Source organism: Lacerta agilis, chromosome 2 (genome assembly GCF_009819535.1).
Source record: "Lacerta agilis isolate rLacAgi1 chromosome 2, rLacAgi1.pri, whole genome shotgun sequence".
Lineage (NCBI taxonomy): Eukaryota > Metazoa > Chordata > Lepidosauria > Squamata > Lacertidae > Lacerta > Lacerta agilis.
Window position 1 is genome coordinate 111,988,675 of NC_046313.1, and position 24,836 is coordinate 112,013,510.

The 24,836-nt window shown below is 46.1% G+C and overlaps 1 protein-coding gene across 1 annotated transcript in view; it reads left to right on the forward strand.

The window, feature by feature from the left end:
* LOC117042455 (zinc finger protein 569-like) overlaps window positions 1-24,836 on the forward strand; it is a 33,755-nt gene that overhangs the window by 169 nt on the left and 8,750 nt on the right. Inside the window, exons 2-7 of the mRNA XM_033142001.1 lie at window positions 5,824-5,913; window positions 7,095-7,221; window positions 8,597-8,707; window positions 9,518-10,821; window positions 13,815-13,845; window positions 24,341-24,828. Of these exons, the coding sequence (XP_032997892.1) occupies window positions 5,890-5,913; window positions 7,095-7,221; window positions 8,597-8,707; window positions 9,518-10,821; window positions 13,815-13,845; window positions 24,341-24,828 (2,085 nt within the window). The 5' untranslated portion in view covers window positions 5,824-5,889. The remainder of the gene's footprint in view (window positions 1-5,823; window positions 5,914-7,094; window positions 7,222-8,596; window positions 8,708-9,517; window positions 10,822-13,814; window positions 13,846-24,340; window positions 24,829-24,836) is intronic.

The window sequence follows — 24,836 nt, forward strand, 5'->3', positions numbered from 1 at the left end:
GGAGGGGGGCAGATCTGGGGTAGGTTGGGTTGTTGAGAGAGAGGGAGCTTGTCCTGCTGTAAGTGCCTGGAATAAATGGGGGAGAGGGGTGCGCTTCCCCCCTTGCAGGAGCCTGCCTTAAATTACATGCAGTATAATAATAATAATAATAATAATAATAATAATAATAATAATAATAATAATAATAGCCTCCACCTTGCTTGGGGGAGCAGGAGGACCTTGGAAACTGCTCTGCATACAAAAGGTTCAAGGTCCAATCTCTGGCCTGTCTGGGTAAACCTGGAGAGACACTTGCCTGAAACCCCCTCAAATGCTTCTGCCAGCCCGAGCAGGCAATATTGAAGCTCAATGGACCCATGGTCTGACTGGATGTAAAGGTAAAGGACCCCTGACAGTTAAGTCCAGTCGGGAACGACTCTGGGGTTGCGGCGCTCATCTCGCTTTACTGGCCGAGGGAGCCAATGTTTGTCCGCAGACAGTTTTTCCGGGTCATGTGGCCAGCATGACTAAGCCGCTTCTGGCAAAACCAGTGCAGCGCATGGAAAAGCCATTTACCTTCCCGCCGGAGGGGTACCTATTTATCTACTTGCACTTTTTGGCGTGCTTTCCAACTGCTAGGTGGGCAGGAGCTGGGACCGAGCAACGGGAGCTCACCCTGTCGCGGGGATTCGAAACTGACTGGATATACATCAGTTTTAAAGGAGACGGGGTCCCTGTCACAGAATCATAGAATGCTGGAGTTGGAAGGAAACCCTAGTGTCATTTGCCCAACCCGCTGCAATGCAGGAATCGCAGCTAAAGCATCCATGATAACAAGGTAGAAGGGACCAGGGAGAGATCCCTTAAGGCAAATCCACGATCAAGAGCTGATATATATTACTTGATGGTCATCTGTCACATATGTTTTAGCTGAGATTCCTGCATTGCAGCGGGTTGGACTAGATGACCCCTCGGTGTCCCTTCCGACTACAATTCTGTGATTCTACGGGCAGGCAAGCCGCTTGCCGTCGGAGACTCTTCACCGCTGTATTTCACCGTGGGTAAGGAAACCACGTTGTTACTGGCAAACGGGTCACTTTGGATGCTCAGTTATGCCTTTTATCCGTCTTTGAGGGTGCTAAGGCTGAACTTATTTGTCAACAGTTAGAATCGGTATGTTAGGGTTGGACAGGAGGACCCCCTGCAATGCAGGAATCGCAGCATTTTTTAATTAATTTGAAACCTGCTGCTTGCCGCTTGTTTAGTGATCTCTCAAGAATGGAAGGCTGCATCTCGCCACTCTTTCAGCATGTGGTTTTGAAAAGTCGTGCCCATTGCCATTTCTGGAAAACTGATCCTATAAGATATGTGCTGCCAGGGGCAATTGCAGCACATATTGTTTTCGCTTGTTATTATGGAGCACATTTTTGTGTTTCTATATTATAAACCGCCCTGTGATCCTTGGATGAAGGGCACTATAGAAATTTAATAAATCATAATAATAGTAATGGGCACCCTCATATTTTGCCTCAGGTTGGGGGGGGGCTGTTTGTGATTTATACCAATCTCATGGTTGGCACATATCTGCTAAGTGTGATTTTATCTGGTGATGTTTTATGAATTCCTGATACATTTTGCAATAAATTTGAAATCTGTACCCTGCCATGAAATTTTATGCTATACATTATTTCTTCAGCTTCTTAAACTTGTTATTCCTCTTCCCTTTATGTTATTCCTCTTCCCTTTTCTTTATCATGCATTTGAGTTTGTTGTTTCATTTATTGCATTTGTAAGAAAAGAAAACCACATTAGCTCACAGACCCTAGCCCAAATCTGTTTTTCTTTCTTTCTTTCTTTCTTTCTTTCTTTCTTTCTTTCTTTCTTTCTTAATTTGATTTTTCTTACCTGGAGAGAAATAGCTTTATTCACTGAGATCTGGTAAATAATATAATGGGGAGTCTTTATATTTTGCTTCATATATAAAGCATAATTATCTGCTTGACAGGGGGGGGGAGGCAATTGGCAACCTCTCAACCAAGTTGCACTGAATAGCACCCAAGGCTCCGCAAGTTATTTTGGCATATGAGGCCCCAAGACACCCTTTTTATCATGCGTTTGTGGTGATTTTCCTCCTGGTGCTCTGGGCAAAAGGCCACACACAATCCCACTCCCAAAACTGTATACACTTGCAGTTGTTTGGAGGTTCATGCATATCATATAGGAGTATAGCATCTAGATCAAGGGAAGTAATAGTACCACTGTATTCCGCTCTGATCAGACCTCACCTGGAATACTGTGTCCAGTTCTGGGCACCACAGTTCAAGAAGGATACTGACAAGCTGGAACGTGTCCAGAGGAGGGCAACCAAAATGGTCAAAGGCCTGGAAACAATGCCTTATGAGGAACGGCTTAGGGACCTCGGTATGTTTAGCCTGGAGAAGAGAAGGTTAAGGGGTGATATGATAGCCATGTTCAAATATATAAAAGCATGTCATATAGAGGAGGGAGAAAGGTTGTTTTCTGCTGCTCCAGAGAAGCGGACACGGGGCAATGGATTCAAACTACAAGAAAGAAGATTCCACCTAAACATTAGGAAGAACTTCCTGACAGTAAGAGCTGTTTGACAGTGGAATTTGCTACCAAGGAGTGTGGTGGAGTCTCCTTCTTTGGAGGTCTTTAAGCGGAGGCTTGACAGCCATCTGTCAGGAATGCTTTGATGGTGTTTCCTGCTTGGCAGGGGGTTGGACTGGATGGCCCTTGTGGTCTCTTCCAGCTCTAGGATTCTATGATTCATATTCCGTAGCTTCCTGCTGAAATGCTGTCACTTTTCATACCGCAAATGTTCACGCTCCCCGTTTTTGTGGACTTACAGCCCCCCTCCCGGCAGCAGTCATGTGTGGCAGCATCTGGGAACCGTTGCTGAGCAAACAAAAGCGGAACAAATCCACCGTTAATGTGCTGTTATTGTGTAAGGAACGTGTTGCACAATCCACTAGCGTTGAAAACCACCCAATTCACTCCAGACGACCTAAATCAGCTTTTGTTTTGTTTTGTTACTGGAGACGGTTGGACAGTTAGGGAACTTTGTTTTGTGGTACCAACCTCTTTTTCTGAAGCTGTACAGTTCTGTTTGGTTCGAACGGCTTTATTCTAGTGATTGGTTTGCTTTTTGAAATAATTGTAGCTGTCTTCTTTCTTTTATATATATATATAATTTTTTATTGAATTTATATTTATTTACACAAACAAACAAAAAGAATACATTAAGCAATATCAAATACATATAATCATCTTATCCAACCATTCTCCAAAACACTTACACCTTAAAATAAATTTGCTTTTATGATTATATAAATTATTTAGATCGTACTTTCTTCTAATGACTCTATACCTTAACTAAAAGTGATGTCTAAAAGAAACAAGAACAAAAACAAAAACAAAAAAGAAGAAAAAACCCACACAACAAACCAAAAAAACAAAAACCCATCCCCAATCCTCCCCCCCAAATATTCTATTTCTACACCCTCTACACCGACTTCCTGACAAATCACTTTGCTTCAACATAAGTTGATTTGAATGTTTACAACCCAGTATTATCTCATATACATAATTTCCAGTACATTCTTAAATAATTTTTACTCCACATTTTTTCTTACAACTCATTACTATTCCCTTTATCCCTCAAATGCTGGCATGGTTACCAAGCTTTTATTATATTTTAACACATATCTTTTATAGACCTCCCATTTTCCAACAAATTTCTGCTTTGAGTTTCCTCTTAAGTTATTTGTTAGTAGAGCCAACTCAGCTAATTCTTGTAATTTGATTTGCCAATCAATGATTTTCAATAGGGACAAAATGCGCTTAGGCAGGAAGAACCAGATACAGTACACAAATATAGGACGGGCGACAACTACACCTGGCTTGCCAGTTGTTGTTGTTCAGTCGTTCAGTCGTGTCCGACTCTTCGTGACCCCATGGACCAGAGCACGCCAGGCACGCCTATCCTTCACTGCCTCTCGCAGTTTGGCCAAACTCATGTTAGTAGCTTCGAGAACACTGTCCAACCATCTCATCCTCTGTCGTCCCCTTCTCCTTGTGCCCTCCATCTTTCCCAACATCAGGGTCTTTTCTAGGGAGTCTTCTCTTCTCATGAGGTGGCCAAAGTACTGGAGCCTCAACTTCAGGATCTGTCCTTCTAGTGAGCACTCAGGGCTGATTTCTTTGAGGATGGATGGGTTTGATCTTTTTGCAGTCCATGGGACTCTCAAGAGTCTCCTCCAGCACCATAATTCAAAAGCATCAATTCTACGGCGATCAGCCTTCTTTATGGTCCAGCTCTCACTTCTGTACATTACTACTGGGAAAACCATAGCTTTAACTATACGGACCTTTGTCGGCAAGGTGATGTCTTTGCTTTTTAAGATGCTGTCTAGGTTTGTCATTGCTTTTCTCCCAAGAAGCAGGCGTCTTCTAATTTCGTGACTGCTGTCACCATCTGCAGTGATCATGGAACCCAAGAAAGTGAAATCTCTCACTGCCTCCATTTCTTCCCCTTCTATTTGCCAGGAGGTGATGGGACCAGTGGCCATGATCTTAGTTTTTTTGATGTTGAGCTTCAGACCATATCTTGCGCTTTCCTCTTTCACCCTCATTAAAAGGTTCTTTAATTCCTCCTCACTTTCTGCCATCAAGGTAGTATCATCAGCATATCTGAGGTTGTTGATATTTTTTCCGGCAATCTTAATTCCGGTTTGGGATTCATCCAGTCCAGCCTTTCGCATGATGAATTCTGCATATAAGTTAAATAAGCAGGGAGACAATATACAGCCTTGTCGTACTTGCCAGTAGTACATGTGAAAAGGATCTAGGGGTCTTGGTGGACCACAACCTTAGCATGAGTCAACTGTGTGATGCAGCAGCTAAAAAAGCTAATGCTGTTCTTCTAGGCTGCATCAACAGAAGCCTCTTTTCCAGATCAAGGGAAGTCATAGTCCCTCTCTATTCTACCTTGGTCAGACCACACCTGCAATACTGTGCCAGTTCTGGACACCAAAAATTTACAAAGGACGTTGACAAGCTGGAACATGTGCAGAGGAGGGCAATCAAGAAGATCAAGGGTCTAGAAACCAAGCCTGATGGGGAATGGTTGATGGAGTTGGGTATGCCTAGAGAAGACAAGAATGTGGGGTGATGCGGCAGCCGTCTGAAGAGAAGAAGAAGAAGAGTTTGGATTTGATATCCCGCTTTTCACTACCCGAAGGAGTCTCAAAGCGGCTCACATTCTCCTTTCCCTTCCTCCCCCACAACAAACACTCTGTGAGGTGAGTGGGGCTGAGAGACTTCAAAGAAGTGTGACTAGACCAAGGTCACCCAGTAGCTGCATGTGGAGGAGGGGAGACACGAACCCGGTTCCCCAGATTATGAGTCTACCGCTCTTAACCACTACACCACACTGGCTGTCGCAAGGAACATGGAGCAAGCTTGTAGAGGGTAGAACCAGTGTGTTCAAAAAACAAGAAAGGAGGTTACGATTAAACATTAGGAAGAGCTTTTTTGGCGGTAAGAACAGTAGAATGGACTTCCTCAGAAGGTGGTGGACTGGTTTTCATTGGAGGTTTTTAAGCAGAGGTTGGATGACCATCTGTCAGGGAAGCTTTCGCTGAGATTCCTGCATTGCAGAGGGTTGGATAGGAGTAGATGGTCCCTTTCAACTCTACGGTTCTCTTTGTTTTAATAACTGTATATTACATTGTTGTAACCCACCGTGTAAGAAATCTTTATCAGTCCATATATATGATGTTGGGGGAAAGCATCACTCCAAAATTCATTGCTTTTCTTCAGCCCACAGAGTACAGAACCATAGCCCAGGCTCAAACTGGATTATTCTCTCCTTCCACTGGAAAGAAAATGGGCGAAAGAGATCCAGTTCAGGTAAGAGATGTCTATAATAATATGGCTCTGTGCCCGATCTTTTTGCAGTCCATGGGACTCTCAAGAGTCTCCTCCAGCACCATAATTCAAAAGCATCAATTCTTTGGCGATCAGTCTTCTTTACGGTCCAGCTCTCACTTCCGTACATTACTACTGGGAAAACCATAGCTTTAACTATACGGACCTTTGTCGGCAAGGTGATGTCTCTGCTTTTTAAGATGCTGTCTAGGTTTGTCATTGCTTTCCTCCCAAGAAGCAGGCGCCTTTTAATTTCGTGACTGCTGTCACCATCTGCAGTGATCATGGAACCCAAGAAAGTGAAATCTCTCACTGCCTCCATTTCTTCCCCTTCTATTTGCCAGGAGGTGATGGGACCAGTGGCCATGATCTTAGTTTTTTTTTATGTTGAGCTTCAGACCATATTTTGCACTCTCCTCTTTCACCCTTATTAAAAGGTTCTTTAATTCCTCCTCACTTTCTGCCATTAAAGTTGTGTCATCAGCATAACTGAGGTTGTTGATATTTGTTCCGGCACGTTTCAAATTCTGAATCTTAAATTGTCATAACCCGCCCTGGGACCTGTTGGTGAATGGCAGGTGGTGTTTGTAACAAATAATAATAATAATAATAATAATAATAATAATAATAATAATGGCTGCATTTTATGCACATTTTCTTCTGATATACACATTTTTGTGCTTACCATTTGCTTGGAGAAATACGACACAAAATTAAGGGGAATGTCAACTTCAAAGGACGGATGTGAAGTTCAAATCAGGTACTTTTATTGACCTGAATATAAGCCACACTCCCCCCCCCCCAAAAAAAAATCAGACTGTGAAAAATTAAAGTATGGCTTAAATTTGTGACCTTACAAAAATTGGCTTTTACAATATCACTGATGAAACAGACATACAGTAAAACGGAACAAAAAAAGTTTTATTGCCGATTTGCGAGCTGGAAACTGTTGTGCAATTAATTCCAATGTCATTCATCGCTTTCCCTGTATTTTACAGTGAAGTATTGATTTTTTTATTTGCACCTACAGTGCTACAAACAGGTGTTTAACCCACTTGTGGGGTTAGTATCCTCTCTAGTACCCATAGGATTTTCTTCTACATTTGCCACTTACAAGGATTCTGGGGCTTGACTACCTGGCTGAGTTCTCTTTGTCCTTGCAGGGGAAGGTGACCTTCGAAGATGTGGCCGTATATTTCACAGAGGGCCAGGCCGCTTTGCTCGATCCGGCCCAAAGGTCCTTGTACAAGGAGGTCATGCTGGAGAATTATGGGAACATCACCTCGTTGGGTAAGCAGCCTCCTTTCCCATTTCGGCCAGAAGACTTTGTTGATGTCATATTGAGCAGAAGTTTGCTTTGCCTTATGTCTGCTACCTCCAGGGCTTTTAGTGTGGTGGCCTCTGTCCCTTGGAATGCAGACCCCACCCTTTCCAATTCTTATTTGTAAGTTTCGAAGGTTTGCAAGTTTAATACTTTCCAATTGATTTCCACTTGCCGTTTGACTTCCCCTCCAACCCTCCGGGGTTTCCCTATCTTTTCTAATATCGCTACATATTATCCATCCTTAAAGAAATCAGCCCTGAGTGCTCACTGGAAGGACAGATCCTGAAGTTGAGGCTCCAGTACTTTGGCCACCTCATGAGAAGACTCCCTAGAAAAGACCCTGATGTTGGGAAAGATGAAGGGCACAAGGAGAAGGGGACGACACAGGATGAGATGGTTGGACAGTGTTCTCGAAGCGACTAGCATGAGTTTGGCCAAACTGCGGGAGGCAGTGGAGGATAGGCGTGCCTGGCGTGCTCTGGTCCATGGGGTCACGAAGAGTCAGACACGACTGAACAACAACAATTATAGCTATTCTGTGTCCAATGTTTTCCACTTGTTCCCAAGTACTCATTTTACTGCAGTTCTTCATTCAGATCCTACCTGTGTTTTTACACGTTTACAATGATGCTTTCAATATTCTACAAAAGGTTTCCAATCCTCCTGCCTCTTCTGGATCTCTAATTTACATAGTTAAACTGGCCAATTGGAATGCACTCCCAAATGGACAGCTGGAAGTCATTTGCAGCACTGGAATCCAGGTGTCTGCTTAAAGCTCACCTGTTCACCCACACTTTCCCTGTGGAGGGATCCAGCTATGTTTGATGCATCAAGCGGATCTATTATTCTGTGATGCGTTTTGTACTTTTATTATGAACACAATTGTTGACTTTACGCTGTCCATCCCATGATAAATGTTTTTCCTTTATCGTTGGGGGCAAGAGAAATTTTTGCAAGTAAAATAAATCACATATATTGATCAGTGCCTTCCCCCTTCCCCTCTTATTTAAGAGAAGGAGCTTGGTGTAGTTGTTTTTTAATAATTGAAAACAATGACGGCCGTGTCCCACTTCCACTTTCGGAGCCAGTAAATGCCTCTGAATAACAATCGTGTGTAGAAACTAGCCTATTGTGCGAAAGTGAAATTTCCATCAATTGCCCCGCCCACTTTTGCCTCTGGCCATGCCCACCAGAGGCATGTGGCCTTGGGAATGTCAGGTCCCCACCCCTGACCTGCGTGAACATAGCAAATGAATGAAATTAAAAAAAACAAAAACAGAAATAGGTATGGGAGTTAAGGCAAATCCCTCTTGTTTTTTCCCCTTCTTCTGATTTCCCAAGGAGGATCTGAAGACCCCAAGCCGCCCTTGATTTGCCAGCTGGAGCGAGGGAAAGAGCCGTGGGTGGCTAATCTTCGGCGCCTGGGCGAAGAGGCGCTCAAGGCAACTTCAGGTGAGACGGCTGGAATGGGCCAACAAGGCAGCATCCAAGTGGGTGGCAGGAGCGAGACCCGGCCTGCATGAACACCTCTGCTCAGAGATCTGCAATAATGTCAGTAATCTCTCCCCCCCCCCCAGCCATTTTGAAAAAAAAGCGGCAGGGAAACAAAATACCAAATCAGGATGCTGTGCTTGTATTTAATCCATTCTCAACACTGCCCTTTTTATTTGTCATCTGAAAAAAAGGCCTCTCACGTTAGTACACCCATCATCCCTAGCTAGCAGGGCTAGTGGTCAGGGATGATGGGCATTGGAGTCCAAAAACAGCTGGAGACCTGATCTGGAAACCCTGATCTAGATTAAGTCCATAACAAAAAGTTACTTACTAGCACCACTGCTGAGAAGGAAGCCTCAGGGAATTCAGCGGGTTATGTTAGGTGTGCCAAGGATTTCAGCTAAATACTAGTTACAGGTGGGTAGCCGTGTTGGTCTGCCATAGTCAAAACAAAATAAAATAAAAAATTCTTTCCAGTAGCACCTTAGAGACCAACTAAGTTTGTTCTTGGTATGAGCTTTCGTGTGCATGCACACTTCTTCAGATACTCATCTGAATACTAAATACTAATCTAATTAGCTAATATAATAAATACTAATTAATATAATATAATATAATATAATATAATATAATATAATATAATATAATATAATATATAATAAATACTAATCTAATTATACTAATTAGCTAAATACTAATCATCCTTAGGTGAAGCATTTCCTTCCAGACTCAAAGAGTAAATTTTGCTGGTGTGTTTTCTCCCAACAGGAGACTCGAAGAAGAAAAACGTGTGTCCGGAGTGCGGAAGATGCTTCTCTGACATGTCCGTCCTTCTTGAACATCGGAGATGCCACTCAACATGGAGACCGTATAAATGCGTGGATTGCGGGAAATGTTTCCCTGGGTTTTCAGAGCTTTTGACGCACCACAGAGTCCACGTGGCCGAGAAAGCTTCTCAGTCCTCCGAGTCTGAGGAAAGTTTTGACATCAAAACAGTCATCGTCGGCCACCAGGGAATCCACGCGGGAGAGAAACCTCACAAATGCTCGGAGTGCGGGAAGTCTTTTGATTTCAAGTCCACCCTGGCGACGCACATGCGCATCCACACGGGGGAAAAGCCTTACAAGTGCTTGGAGTGCGGGAAGTCGTTCGCTCGGAAAGGGAACCTTTCCGGTCACCGGAGACTCCACATGACCGAGAAGCCTCACAAATGCATGGAGTGCGGGATGTCCTTTGCTCAGCAGTCGAAGCTCGTCGGTCACCAGAGAGTCCACGAGGAGCTTTTCAAGTGCTTCGAGTGCGGGAAGTGTTTCCCTCACAAGGGCCTCCTCATCGAACACCAGCGGGTCCACACGGGAGAAAAGCCTTTCAAGTGCTTGGCCTGCGGGAAGTACTTTTCCCGGAAGTCGAACCTTGACGATCACCAGAGAATCCACACGGGGGAGAAGCCATACAAGTGCTCAGTGTGCGGGATGTGTTTCGCGGGCCGCTCGTCCCTCACCTACCACTACCGAGGCCACACCGGAGAGAAGCCCTTCAAGTGCCTGGAGTGCGGGAAGGATTTCGCCGACCGCTCATCGCTCCAGTACCACGAGAGAGGCCACACGGGAGAGAAGCCGTACAACTGCTTCGAGTGCGGGAGGAGCTTTGCCAGTCGGTCGTCCCTGGTTTGCCACCGGAGGACCCACACCGGGGAGAAGCCTTACCAGTGTGTGGAGTGCCTGATAAGCTTCGCCGACAAGTCGGGCCTCATATGCCATGAGAGGGTCCACACAGGGGAGAAGCCGTACACCTGCCTGGAGTGTGGGAAATCGTACTCCTTCCGGTCGTCCCTCGTTTGCCACGAAAGGTCCCACACGGGAGAGAAACCTTACCAGTGCCTGGAGTGCGGGAAGTCTTATTCCGACAGGTCGTCCTTTGTTTACCACCAGGGGACGCACACAGGAGAGGAACGCTTCAAGTGTCTCGAGTGCGGGGTGTGTTTTGCACCAAAGCGGCCACTTTCCAGGATCCATGGCATCCCGGTGGTGCAGCACCCTATTCATCACGAGAGCTGCTCTTTCTATCTCAAGGCAAGTGAGGAGCCTGGCTCTTAAGACAGGGCATTGGTGTCAGGATTCAGGGAATCCAGCTTCTCCCACAGTGGGCAGCCAAGAAGCAGATGACAAGAAGAGCTCTTACCAAGTCTTTTATTCAGTATTCACAGAGAGAGGCTTTGAAAAGTGCCTCTCCTTTCCAGTAATGGCGTTGCTCCGAGTAAAGTCCCACCCCTTCCATCTCTCCTATCATACATCATCCCTGCGCCGGTTGATCTGTCATGGAATTCTACTCAATATTGATCCCGAGCAGATTCCAGTGTATAGTTAGCAGAGTAAAAACTTAAATACATTGCGGGATTCCCCCCAAAATAGATGAGAGGCAATGAATATATTTCATCCAGTAGAGCTTTACTGCTACTGAAGACAAATGAGCATCATGGTCACAAAGCCAATATTTTCAGGATTGGCACTGTCCATAAGAAATCCCGTTGCAACAGACTTAAGTTAAACGTACAATAACTTATAATAAGACCAAAACTTAACACTAAGCATACTTTGTACAGAACACCACACCAGAAAGAAAGAGAGAGACCCAGGCTCTTTCTGGCCTTATTATTATAGTCAGTATGACCTTGACAGAAGAGATAACAGGACCAGTTTAAGTCAGCTCTACTCAGCTTCTTTGAAGGAATAACCCAAACATTATGAACCTTCTGCTTGTTTCTTTCACACAGAGAAACTTCTGGAAGCTTCCAGAACCCTCTTGAATTAAGTAGAATAGGAAAGATCTCTACATATACATATCAGATCAATACTTTCTGAGGAGGGGGCCGTCTCCCCCATTCCTCCTCAGCCCAGTCCCTGATATCTGAAGGCACATTCTCTAGCCCTTGCGGGTGACATTGAGGCTGGGGATCACCAGCCAGTGTGGCCAAGACCACTTAGAAACCCCACTCACATATCTCTGTCCAGCCCCACATGTCTATAAGAAGAGCCCGCCTGCTGGATCAGGCCAGAGGCCCACCTTGTCCTGCTTTCGAAATGGTTAACCAGATGCCAGTGCCGGATTAAACCCTGCGTAGTCGAAATCTCGGGCCCTTCTCATGCGCAGGCTCTGGTGGTATAACCTTGAACTAAGAAAGCTTGATTGCAATTTTCTTTCAAGATCACATCGATATTATTTTGATCCGTTGTCGCAGGGCCCCTAAAAGGGCCCATAGACATACTCTGCCAATTTGGAAATCCGGCACTGCCAGATGCCCCAGTGGGAAGCTTGAAATCAGGGCCCGAGGGCCACAGCGCTCTCCTCCCTTGCGGCCCGCAGCAACTGGCATTCAGAGGCATGTGGTTCCCGACTGTGGAGGTGAAGCACGGCCCTCATGGCTGGTAGCCATTGATGGATTTATACTCCGTGAATTTGCCTTAATCCAGGTGTGGGGAGCCATTTTGCCCCTCCAGACGCCGCTGAACTGCAACTCCCGCCAGCCCCAGCGAGCATGCCAAATGGCGGGGGTTGGTGGGAGTTGTAGTTCAGAAACCTCTTGAAAGCCAAAGGTTTCCCTGGTCCAGTCCTCTTGTCAAAGCCGTCCAGAGTCGGTGGCCATCATTGCCTCTTGTGGGAACAAATTGTTCCCTTTTGTACGTCCCAAATATTCCAACACTCAGCTTTGAGAGCCAGTGTGGTGTAGTGGTTAAGAGCGGTAGACTCGTAATCTGGGGAACCGGGTTCGTGTCTCCACTCCTCCACATGCAGCTGCTGGGTGACCTTGGGCTAGTCACACTTCTCTGAAGTCTCTCAGCCCCACTCACCTCACAGAGTGTTTGTTGTGGGGGAGGAAGGGAAAGGAGAATGTTAGCCGCTTCAAGACTCCTTCGGGTAGTGAAAAGCGGGATATCAAATCCAAACTCCTCCTCCTCTTCTTCTTCTTCTTCTTCTTCTTCCTTCTTCGTTGAATGTCCCGAAGTTCTCGTATTATGAGAGAGGGAAGAAAAAGAAGAAGAAGAAGAAGAAGAAGAAGAAGAAGAAGAAGAAGAAGAAGAAGAAGAAGAAGAAGAAGAGAAAGAAGAGTTTGGATTTGATATCCCGCTTTTCACTACCCGAAGGAGTCTCAAAGCGGCTAACATTCTCCTTTCCCTTCCTCCCCCACAACAAACACTCTGTGAGGTGAGTGGGGCTGAGAGACTTCAGAGAAGTGTGACTAGCCCAAGGTCACCCAGCAGCTGCATGTGGAGGAGTGGAGACACGAACCCGGTTCCCCAGATAACGAGTCTACCGCTCTTAACCACTACACCACACTGGCTCTCACACCACACTGGCTTACCCCCGTCTGCATTCTCCAAACCTTTGTAGGTAAAATGTATCTTAGAATCATAGAGTCATAGAATCATAGAGTTGGAAGAGACCACAAGGGCCATCCAGTCCAACCCCCTGCCAAGCAGGAAACACCATCAAAGCATTCCTGACAGATGGCTGGTTTCTATAGTTCAACAGGTTGGCCTGTTAACCTTGCTCGTATGAGGCATGTGCTTCAATGATTCGTGTGTTAGAACGTTCAAATTCCAAAAATGAGGGGCACTTAAAAGTTTTAACATGACTTGGGAATTTGATAGATATATTGGTTCAATTAATACAATTTAGTTTTGCCTGAAAAGTAAAATGTGTGTAAAATTGCATAGAAATAATTAAAAATCATAGCCAAATACTTGCAGTTTAACAACAACAACAACAACAACAACAACAACAATATAGAATGTCCAGAAGGTAAAATTAAAATCCTTTGCTTTTCTGAAAGCAGCTTGTGGGCTTCTTCATCAAAGAGATGCTTACCAAGCTAAATGTAGTCCAGTCACAAAAATAATAGCATATTTGTATGCCTCACACCCAAAAATATATTTTAAAAGACCGTCTCTGAAGCAACTAGCAAAAATTATATTTCACCCCCTAAAATGACATACTCATGCATGGTTTTCTTTTACCTGTTGATGGTATTAATATAATTCTTATATAGGGCATTCTTTTTTTACAGTTGAAAATGGAATCAGAAATAAAAGAAGAAAAATGAAGACGGGAAGCTACCTGATCTTCGTGCGAAGGAAGTTGCAGTATCTCTGTTTACACAATATCTCGGTTGAGTGTCTTGCATCACTAGCACTTCGATGTAGCGAGTAAGGATAGGACAAAGGAGGCCTCCATATCTGTAACGTTAGGCTTTGTTCTTGGAAAAGGTTTTCCATGGAGTTTGGGGCTGTATACATGCTACGTATACCTTTGAAACAAGTTTGAAGCACATTCTCCCTGCCTCAAGGAATTCTGGGCACTGTAGTTCCCTGCTCACAGAGAAGCAGTCCGCAGCAGCGCTGAAGAAAACTACAGTGCCCAGAATTCCTTGAGGCAGGGAGAATGTGCTTTGAAGTTTGCATACACACCATACATGGAAAACATGTTTGAAGCACACAGGCTTCCCCCAAAGAACCCTGGGAACTGTAGGCTGCTAAAGGTGCTGGGAATTGTAGGTCTGTGAGGGGTAAACTACACTTCCCACAATTCTTTGTAGAGGCATCCTTTTCTTTGAATGTGTAGTGTGTGCATAGCCTTTGAAACAGCCCCTTAGTCCAGAGGGTGAGCCTCTGGCTCTTCAGATATCATTGGACTCCATCTCCCATCAGCTCCTGGGTTTGTAGTTTTCCTTCTCCCTCCCAATCCTTTTTCCTTTCGTGCCGTGTTGTTTGTTTTTAAGAAAAATTGCAGCACGGCTGACAGTTAGGGATTATGGGAGTTGTAGTTCAGCAGCGTCTGGTCACCGGTTCCACACCTCTTCTGTAGACCGGTTCCACACCTCTTTCTGCAGGTAAAGTAAAGTGGTAAAGTGACCCCTGACTGTTAGGTCCAGTCGCAGATGACTCTGGGGTTACGGCGCTCATCTCACTTTATTAGCCAAGGGAGCAGGCATACAGCTTCCAGGTCATGTGGCCAGCATGACTAAGCCGCTTCTGGCGAACCAGAGCAGCACACGGAAATGCCGTTTACCTTCCCGCTGGAGCGGTACCTATTTATCTACTTGCACTTTGACGTGCTTTCCAACTGCTAGGTGGGCAGGAGCTGGGACCAAGCAACGGGAGCTCACCCTGTCATGGGGATTCGAACCACCGACCTTCTGATCAGCAAGCCCTAGGCTAAGTGGTTTAACCCACAGCGCCACCCACAGTCCCTACACCCTGCCTAGAGCAACTAAGTCTTAAATACATTAAACGAATGCAACTTCCATTGTTCTTTCCTCCCTCTCCCATCTGCGGTTTCACCCGTATGGGATATAAGATTGTAAGCTCCTCGAGGCAGGGACCGGCCCTCTTGTGGTTTGCGAAGCACCATTTGGGCAGCCTGCACAAGCCTGGGCTATGAGCCAAGGGCTGTTGGGAAGTGGAAATGAAATGAGAACATCAAGGTAACCTGGCTGTGTCTGCCAACCAGCTTCACCCTCCTAGAAAGAACACTTAGAAGAACTTTGCAAACGAAGAACTGGTACCTGGGCTGCTCGTTTTCCTTGTCCCTCCCAATCCTTTTTCCTTTCATGTTGTTTTTTTAATAGAAAAATTGCAGATCAAAGAGCAAGGACGATTGTGCTAAACCTGCTCAGGGAGCCCCCTTTTTAAGCTAAAGAGCAGGGTGAAAAATACTTTTACTAAACGAAGCAATAACAATTGGAGACGGAGGTCTGCTCCTATTCCATGCTTCAAGAGGGGACTTTTAGCCTTGTCCAAGGACTGCCAGGAGGGGAAAGTTAACTTGCCAACGTTGAGCATGAGCACTTCATTCCTACTCGGGGCAGTTGGAAAGCGTAGGAAAGAAATGTCCTGTTCTCTTTTCCCCCCCTCCAAAAGGATGTTGTACAGCTGGGAAAAGTACAAAAATGGGAGGTTGCAGTGTTAAGGGCTTTTTGGTTTAGGGAAAAGGTGCGTAAGGAAGGGAGGGGGGGGACAAGATGGAGACGTATAAAATTATGTATGCTATATAGAGTAAGCAAACAGGAGTTTTTCTCCCTCTCTCATCACACCGGGGACATCGGATAAAGCTGAACGTTAGAAGGTTCAGGAGGCACTTCTTCAGACAGCACATAGTTAAAAACTGTGGAACTCACTGCCACAAGGTGGCCACCAATTGGGGTGGCTTTAAAAAGGGGGTGGAGCAAATCCACTGAGGGTAAGGCTATCCGTGACTGCTGCCCGCCGTCGGAGGCAATATATAAGATAATCCATTAGGGAATCTTGCAGGCCACATTTCCCCCCATTTCCAAACCCTCAGCAGACACCCTCAACATTCCATAGGGCCTGGAAGCTCGCAGGTTTTCATTTTTATTATTAATGTCCTTTTTCTTTTAGCTTACAAATTAATGTGCTTCTGCACACTTAGGAAGATTGCACGGTGAACTGGGGGTGAGGGCCGGGAACCCCCGCGGCCTCTATTTCTTAAACTTAAGTGGTATGCACATGTTATTAAATCAATAAAAATAAATAGATTTTTGGGGCAGCCCCGTTTCTCTGCTAAGCAGAAAGGCAGGCAGGACCACAGTACCGCAGGCGGCGATGCCTCCAAAGTGACAGTGTTATTTTAATGGTTACAAAAATATGGAAATTTGTTCCATATCATCTGAGAGGAAACATATAGTAAGACCTCATTAGATTCTTTGATACACCTGGGAGGATCACAGAGAATCGTGTTTATTACAGAAGATTATTAGCCATGCTGATTGTTATTATTTCACGTTCAAACTGGTTTCTCTCTTAATTTTGGCTCTTAAGAGAGAGACACATGCCTTTGATTGAACGTTTTAAAAAAAATGTTGCACTCCAGAGGTTTGGGGAAGGGGACAGCACAGCTGCCATACATGCAAAAGACTATACCATTGGTTGGTTTTTCCAGCTCAGTATTGTCCATGCTGGCTGACAGAAGCTCTGCTTTCAGGCAGGGGTCTTTCTCAGCTCTTCCTGGTGATGCCAGGGGTTGAGCTTGGAAGATGATCACCAGTGGAACTCACTGCCTCAGGAGACGCTGCAGGTTTGTAAGCAGAGGCTGGAATGCTGCAGCTGCATCTTGCATTGCAGGTCCCCCACTGAGCATGGTTGGGATACATTGGCGGTTGCCAACAAGGGGCCAGGGGGCGCAGTGACACCCTTGAAGTCGTCCCCTTGTGCCCACAAACCCTCTGAGGAAGTTGGAAAAGTGACGCTCTTTCCCAGTTCCTCTTTCATTTCTTTGTGCTCGGATAACTTCTCCTTGACAAGACCTTTGCTCAGATCCCTTGGGAAAGTGAGACAAAGCAGATGACTATCAGTCTTTTGGGTGCCAGGGTGGGGAAGTTGAAGATAGAGTTGACCAGTGAGAGTTATGCTCACTACAAAAAAAAACCAAATGTGCCCACATGGCCTGATAGTGTTGGCAACCCCCTGGGACACATACCTCATATGGCCCTCTATAATTCTGGTTTTAACCCATATATAACATTGGAGAAAGTTCCTCGCTTCTGGAACCTTTGGATGGCTATGTTTGTTTTAAGCCTTTTTTCTATATAAATAAGCTTCCTTTTTCTGTTGAGCAAAACCGATATCCCACATCATTGTTTTTGCAAGTAGAAAATAACTGTCGTGTTCTCATCCGTTATTTAAATAAAAAGTTAGTGCGAAATGCAGCCTCGGTTCTAGTAACTCATTGTGTCCTTTCGCTTTTTGTTACTCAAGAGCTTCCATGTTTCCTCAAATAATAATATCAACAAAGATTTCAGTGTGATATAAGGAGAGTCCTGCAGAATCAAATTTAAGGCTCACCCCCTGGGTGCAATGTTGCCCTTTAAGTCTTCCTCTGGCACCCATGAAGTCCACCTCTGCCCCCTTGGTCAGAAGGTGGGGGGAGAGAGTGGTTACCCTTCTATACCTTGAAAAGCACATGGAGTTGAAGAAGGAAGTTTGAAGATGGGCATTCTTTCCCACTTCCTCTTTCAGCTCCATGTGCTTTCCAAGGCTCAGGTTGCGGCCACTTTCACACCATATTTTTAAACTAGGGTTGCCGTACGTCTGGACATACCCAGAATATTGCAGTCGGAAGCAGTGTCCGGGTGGAAATCGTCAAAATGGGAAAATCCGGACGTATGGCAACACCCGTCGGCAGTGCCATTTCTGCCGATTTTCCTTAAAAGAGCTCAAAAATGTCTTTTTTGCGATTTGCGATCAACAACTTTGGGCAAAACTAAAAAAACAAAACACTTTTGTGTATGGATTTTCACTCTTTGATATATGGCATACCTATGAAACCACTTTGCCACATTTGCATTCATTTAAAGTGCTATGGTGCCATTTTATATAGTCACAGCTTCCGTCAAAGAATTCTGGGTGCTGTCATTTGTTAAGGGTGCAGAGAGCTTAGGGTGATGCCCTATTCCCTGCCCAGAGTCATAATTCCCTGGGTGGCTTAACCGTCGGTCCCTCTTCCCAAGAAACTCTTGGGAATTGTAGCTCTGTGAGGGGAATTGGGGGGAAGGGGAGTGTCTCCTGACCACGCTCAGCACCCTTAACAAATAACAGCAATACACACTCCCCTGTTAATGTACAGATGGAGTCACTCATTTTCCTCCTTCAGTACTAAAGACTAAAGAGACGATAGCCATCTTCAAAGATCTCAAGGGCTGTCCCATGGAAGAGGGCGCATGCTTGTTTTCTCCTGCTCTGGAGGGTAGGACTCGAACCAATGGCTTCAAGTTACAAGAAATAAGATTCCGACTAAACATCAGGAAAACTTTCTGGCGGTAAGAGCTGTTTGAAGAAGAGTTTGGATTTGATATCCCGCTTTTCACTACCTGAAGGAGTCTCAAAGCGGCTAACATTCTCCTTTCCCTTCCTCCCCCAGTTTGACAGTGGAAAGGTCTACCTCGGGAGGTTGTGGGCCTTCCTTGAAGGTTGGATGGCCCTCTGTCAGGGATGCTTTCTCTGAGATTCCTGCGTTGCAGGGGGTTGGACTAGATGACCCTTGGGTCCCTCCCTTCCAACTCTGTGATTCAGTGATGAACGTGCATTTGTTTACCCTGTTTTCCAGTATGTCCCTGATTTAAAAGCCATGATGTTTATTCTGAAAAGTCACTAGTTTCTAGGAAATCATTAGTTCTCAGCCTGCGCTATATGCTAGGCCTCATCTGCACCAGAAAGTTCTTCCTGAAGTTTATTTGGAAGAATCCCCTTTCTTGCAACTTGAAGCCATGGGTTCGAGTCCCGCCATCCAGAGCAGGAGAAAACAAGCATGCTCCTTCCTCCATGTGACAGCCCTTGAGATCTTTGAAGATGGCTCTCATATCTGCTTGGCAGGGGGTTGGACTGGATGGCCCTTGTGGTCTCTTCCAACTCTGTGATTCTATGATTCTATCTCCTCTCAGTCTCCTCTTTTCCTGCCTAAACACACCCAGCTCCTTCAAACATGCCTCATAAGGCTTGGTTTCCAAACCCTTGATCATCTTGGTTGCCTTCCTCTGCACCCGTTCCGGTTTGTCAATATCCTCCTTAAATTGTGCTCAGAACTGGATGGTAAAAGCTGTTCAACAGTGGAACGGACTTCCTCAGAAGATGATGGAGTCTCCTTTCTTGGAAGTTTTAAAGCAGAGGTTGGAGGGCCACCTGTCACGTATTATTCAGTTGAGATTCCTGCATCGCAGAGGGTTGGACTACAGGACCGCTGGGGGTCCCTTCCAACTCTGCAATTCTGATCATATGAAAACAACTTAATGCCACTTTAAACAGTCATGGCTTACTAAATCTCTGTGGGAACCATAGCCCTGGGAGGGTAAGAACAAATAATAATAGAATTGTAGAATTAGACTGTGTCGACCACAGCAAACTATGGCAAGTGCTTAAAGAAATGGGAGTGCCTGATCACCTCATCCGTCTCCTGAGAAATCTCTATGTGGGACAAGAAGCTACAGTTAGAACTGGATATGGAATAACTGGTTGGTTCAAAATTGGGAAAGGAGTACGACAAGGCTGTATATTGTCTCCCTGCTTATTTAACTTATATGCAGAATTCATCATGCGAAAGGCTGGGCTGGATGAATCCCAAACCGGAATTAAGATTGCCGAAAAAAATATCAACAACCTCAGATATGCTGATGATACAACCTTGATGGCAGAAAGTGAGGAGGAATTAAAGAACCTTTTAATGAGGGTGAAAGAGGAGAGCGCAAAATATGGTCTGAAGCTCAACATAAAAAAAACTAAGATCATGGCCACTGGTCCCATCACCTCCTGGCAAATAGAAGGGGAGGAAATGGAGGCAGTGAGAGATTTCACTTTCTTGGGCTCCATGATCACTGCAGATGGTGACAGCAGTTACGAAATTAGAAGACGCCTGCTTCTTGGGAGAAAAGCAATGACAAACCTAGACAGCATCTTAAAAAGCAAAGACATCACCTTGCCGACAAAGGTCCGTATAGTTAAAGCTATGGTTTTCCCAGTAGTAATGTACGGAAGTGAGAGCTGGACCATAAAGAAGGCTGATCGCCGAAAAATTGATGCTTTTGAATTATGGTGCTGGAGGAGACTCTTGAGAGTCCCATGGACTGCAAGAAGATCAAACCTATCCATTCTCAAAGAAATCAGCCCTGAGTGCTCACTAGAAGGACAGATCCTGAAGTTGAGGCTCCAGTACTTTGGCCACCTCATGAGAAGAGAAGACTCCCTGGAAAAGATGTTGGGAAAGATGGAGGGCACAAGGAGAAGGGGACGACAGAGGATGAGATGGTTGGACAGTGTTCTCGAAGAGACTGGCATGAGTTTGGCCAAACTGTGAGAGGCAGTGAAGGATAGGCGTGCCTGGCATGCTCTGGTCCATGGGGTCACGAAGAGTCGGACATGACTGAACGACTGAACAACAACAAGAATTAGAAGGGACCCCGAGGGTCACCTAGACCTACCCCCTAGCAATGCAGGAATCATTTTGCCCAACCTGGGGCTCGAACCCACAACCCTGATATTAAAACAGTCTCCTGTCCTGGAGAGCTGTTGCCAGTCAGTGCAGACATCCTGAGCTAGACGGACCAACAGTCTGACTTGGCCTAAGTAAGGCAGGTTCCTAATGTCCCTGGTGCGGTTTTGAACCATGATGTGAAATCGATTCCTTCTCCCTCCAGCGGTTGCTTCCTACTCTGCCTTTGGAAAGGGTTAAGGAAAAGGAGAAGATGGTGCCCAGCTTCCTAGAAAGGCTCCCGAGAAGGAGGGATGCCAAAAGGACCTTCCTGTGTTTATTATTGCTATTTTTCTTATTCTCCCTCCTTCTCTCCCTCCCTTCTGGGGATGCAGAGGCCTCCTTTGCTCAGAGACACACACAGAGAGATCTTTGGGAAGGGGGTAGAGGTGCTGCTTGCAGGGCGTGCTGGAGGGGTGAGTTGAAAGAAAAGGGTGGGGAAGGCGGGTGGCTGTTTTTGGACAAAGGGAATATTTGTCCCTGCAAGGGATGGAGGAGTAAAAAGAGGGAGAAAAGGCATCTGAACAGGGGCCTGCAAGGAGCAGCGAAGATGCTCTCTCACCCAGGTCCTTGCATGAGGTTGCAAGGATGCAGTCATTATTATTAATAATATCGTTTGCATCAATTGCTCACGTTTGGGAGCTGCGTCTGAAATAAACAGAATGAGAGGAAGAAACTCCACTGGGGTGCAAAGCATAGCTGTCAACTTTTCCCTTTTCTTGCGAGGAATCCCATTCGGAATAAGTGAATTTCCCTTAAAAAAGGGAAAAGTTGACAGCTATGGTGCAAAGATTTATGATTACGGTTTGCTTTCGTCGTTTTTATTTAAAAAAATCAGGCAAGCCACACAAACCACCACCACCACGAAGACAGGGGAGACTCTCTTGTTTATTTCTTGTCGTCTCAGGCTGCTGGTGCAAAAAGCACAGGAGCTTGACACAGGGAGGAAATGTGGCAACTCAATGTTGTCCCCCCACAACACAGGCGGCAACTGTGCGGAGTGTGAATGTCAGGAGAAAATGTGTATTTTCCGTGCCTCTGGCTGCTGTAATGAACACAGGAGCATGGTAGATGCAGAAAGGTGGCAACCTAATGTTGTTTCAGCAGTTCAGGTGGGGAAATTTGGGGTAAGGGGTGTCAGGAAACAAATGTCCCCTTTGCTTATTTTCGGTGTCCCTGGCTGCTGTAATAGGTACAGGAGTGAGACGGGGTGAAAAGGTGGCAGCAATAATATTAACGCACATTATAAGGCAAAATTTAGGGGGTGGTGTCAGTAAAAAATGTCCCTTTGCTTAATTTCTGTGTCTCTCAGGCTGCACAGGAACATGACAGAGGGAGGGAAGGTGGCCACCTAATGCTGTTTCTACAATTCTGGTAGCAGTTTTTTTTGGGGGGGGGGGTTGTCAGGTGTGGTTGTAAGGGTCTGAGTTGCTGAATTGTAGAGTTAGAAGGGACCTCAAGTGTTGTCTTGGACAACCCGCTGCAATGCAGGATTCTTTTGCACAACATGGGGCTCGAACCCACAACCCTGAGATGAAGGGCCTCATGCTCTACCGACTGAGCTATCCCAAGTTTTAGATCCTTTCAGCAGGAGCAAAGTAAGAGTCTTCTCTAATGTGTACACAGTGGAATAAGCCACACGTGCTTATTTAGCCATCTGCCTCTTCTAAGTAAAACCACCAGGAGGAGGCAGGTTCTAATTTTAACCTCAAATGCAGCTTGTAGGGAATTCTCCACAACTTTGCTTTCAGGGATCCCCTGAAATGAAAGAAAGGGAGGGGAGAGAGAGGGGTAGCCGGATAATAATAATAATAATACTAATAATAATAATAATATTTATTATTTGTACCCCACCCATCTGGCTGGTTTTCCCCAGCCACTCTGGGTGGCTTCCAACAGAAATCAAATACAAAAATATCACACATTAAAAACTTCCCTAAAAAGGGCTGCCTTCAGGTATTTTCTGAATGTCAGGTAGTTGTTTATTTCCTTGACCTGTGATGGGAGGGCGTTCCACAGGGTGGGCGCCACTACCGAGAAGGCCCTCTGCCTGGTTCCCTGTAGCTTTGCTTCTCGCAGTGAGGGAACCGCCAGAAGGCCCTCGGTGCTGGATCTCAGTGTCCGGGCTGAATGATGGGGGTGGAGACGCTCCTTCAGGTATACTGGACCAAGGCCGTTTAGGGCTTTAAAGGTCAGCAGCAACACTTTGAATTGTGCTCGGAAACATACTGGGAGCCAATGTAGATCTCTCAGGACCAGTGTTATGTGGTCCCAGTGGCCACTCCCAGTCACCAGTCTAGCTGCCGCATTCTGGATTAATTGCAGTTTCCGGGTCACCTTCAAAGGTAGCTCCACATAGAGCACATTGCAGTAGTCCAAGCGGGAGATAACCAGAGCATGCACCACTCTGGTGAGACAGTCCACAGGCAGGTGGGGTCTCAGCCTGCGTACCAGATGGAGCTGGTAGACAGCCGCCATGGACACAGAATTAACCTGTGCCTCCATGGACAGCTGTGAGTCCAAAATGACTCCCAGGCTGTGCACCTGGTCCTTCAGGGGCACAGTTACCCCATGAAAAAGAGGGCAGGGATCCCGCGCCTTTAATAGTTGTATAGAAGAAAGAGCAATGGAGGCTGGCCCTAGGGCATGGGTAGGCAAACTAAGGCCCGGGGGCCGGATCCGGCCCAATTGCCTTCTAAATCCGGCCTGCAGATGGTCCTGGAATCAGCATGTTTTTACATGAGTAGAATGTGTGCTTTTATTTAAAATGCATCTCTAGGTTATTTGTGGGGCCTAGGAATTCGTTCACCCCCCCCCAAGAAAAAAATATAGTCCGGCCCCCCACAAGGTCTGAGGGACAACGGACCGGCCACCTGCTGAAAAAGTTTGCTGATCCCTACCCTAGGGCAAATGGGGTACTGCCCCACAAACCTCTGACTGACTCAACCTGCCTGCCTTCCTAGTTACATCCATCCCAGGGAGGTTGCATTTTCCAAGATGGTGGACAAGACAGGTCTGATCCAGCAGAACTCTTCATCCGATATGCTTATGTTTTCTTTTCTTTAGGGAGAAGCCTGCCCCCTGGCTTGAGAATGAATCCGCCTTCTAGGCGACTCGTCTCTACCCTCTAAAGATCCCTAAAGATCTAGCCCTGCAGCCTTTCCTAAAGATTTTGCGTTTTTACAGGGCCGAAGCAGCCTCCTTCTAGTTATCTGTAGATCCAAATCTGTAGATCCAGCTCCATTGAGGTGAAACAGAAAGAGGCCTCTTCGATGTCTGGAGGATCAGGGATGGCAGCTGTAGGCTTCCAATTCCAGCCTTTATTCGCTCCTGAGTTGCCTGTAGGAATTAAATTGGAAGAGGCAGAAGCACCAGATTATTCAATTGGAGAAGAACAAGGAGATAAAGGCTGCCATTTTGTGCAAGCTGCGACAGCTCAAGGCATTTCCAAAGGTCCGCCACAGCTACAGATTAAACAGGAACCCGAGGAAGGTTTGGCCCAACACTGGGAAATCCAGTGGCATGACTTTTTGAGGGGCCTGCAACTGCCTCAAACAGGATGGGATAATCCGCAGCTTCGATGGGGAGATAAGGTCTCCATCGGAGAGGAAGGCCAAAGTGACTGGTGTCCTAGAGCGGAGAGGTTGACCCAAATCTCACCATATCTCAACGCGGAAGCCCCCAAGAGCCTGCATGCCAGAGGGCGGGGAGATGCCAAGGTGGAAAGGGCAACTGTCCCGGGTGACATTAGTGCCGAAATCCAGCGTAAACGCTTCAGACATTTCTGCTACCGGGAGACGGAGGGACCCCGAGATATTTGCAGGCGGCTCCGGGAGCTGTGCTGTCAGTGGCTGAAGCCGGAGAAGCACACCAAAGAGCAGATGGTTGAGATGCTGGTCCTGGAGCAGTTCTTGGCCGTCCTACCTCAGGAAATGCAGGACTGGGTCAAGGCAGGGGGCGCAGAGAGCTGTGCTGAAGCAGTGGCCCTGGCAGAGGACTTCCTGCTGAGCCAGGAAGAGGATGAGCCTCAGGGATGGGAACGGAAGGTGAGGCC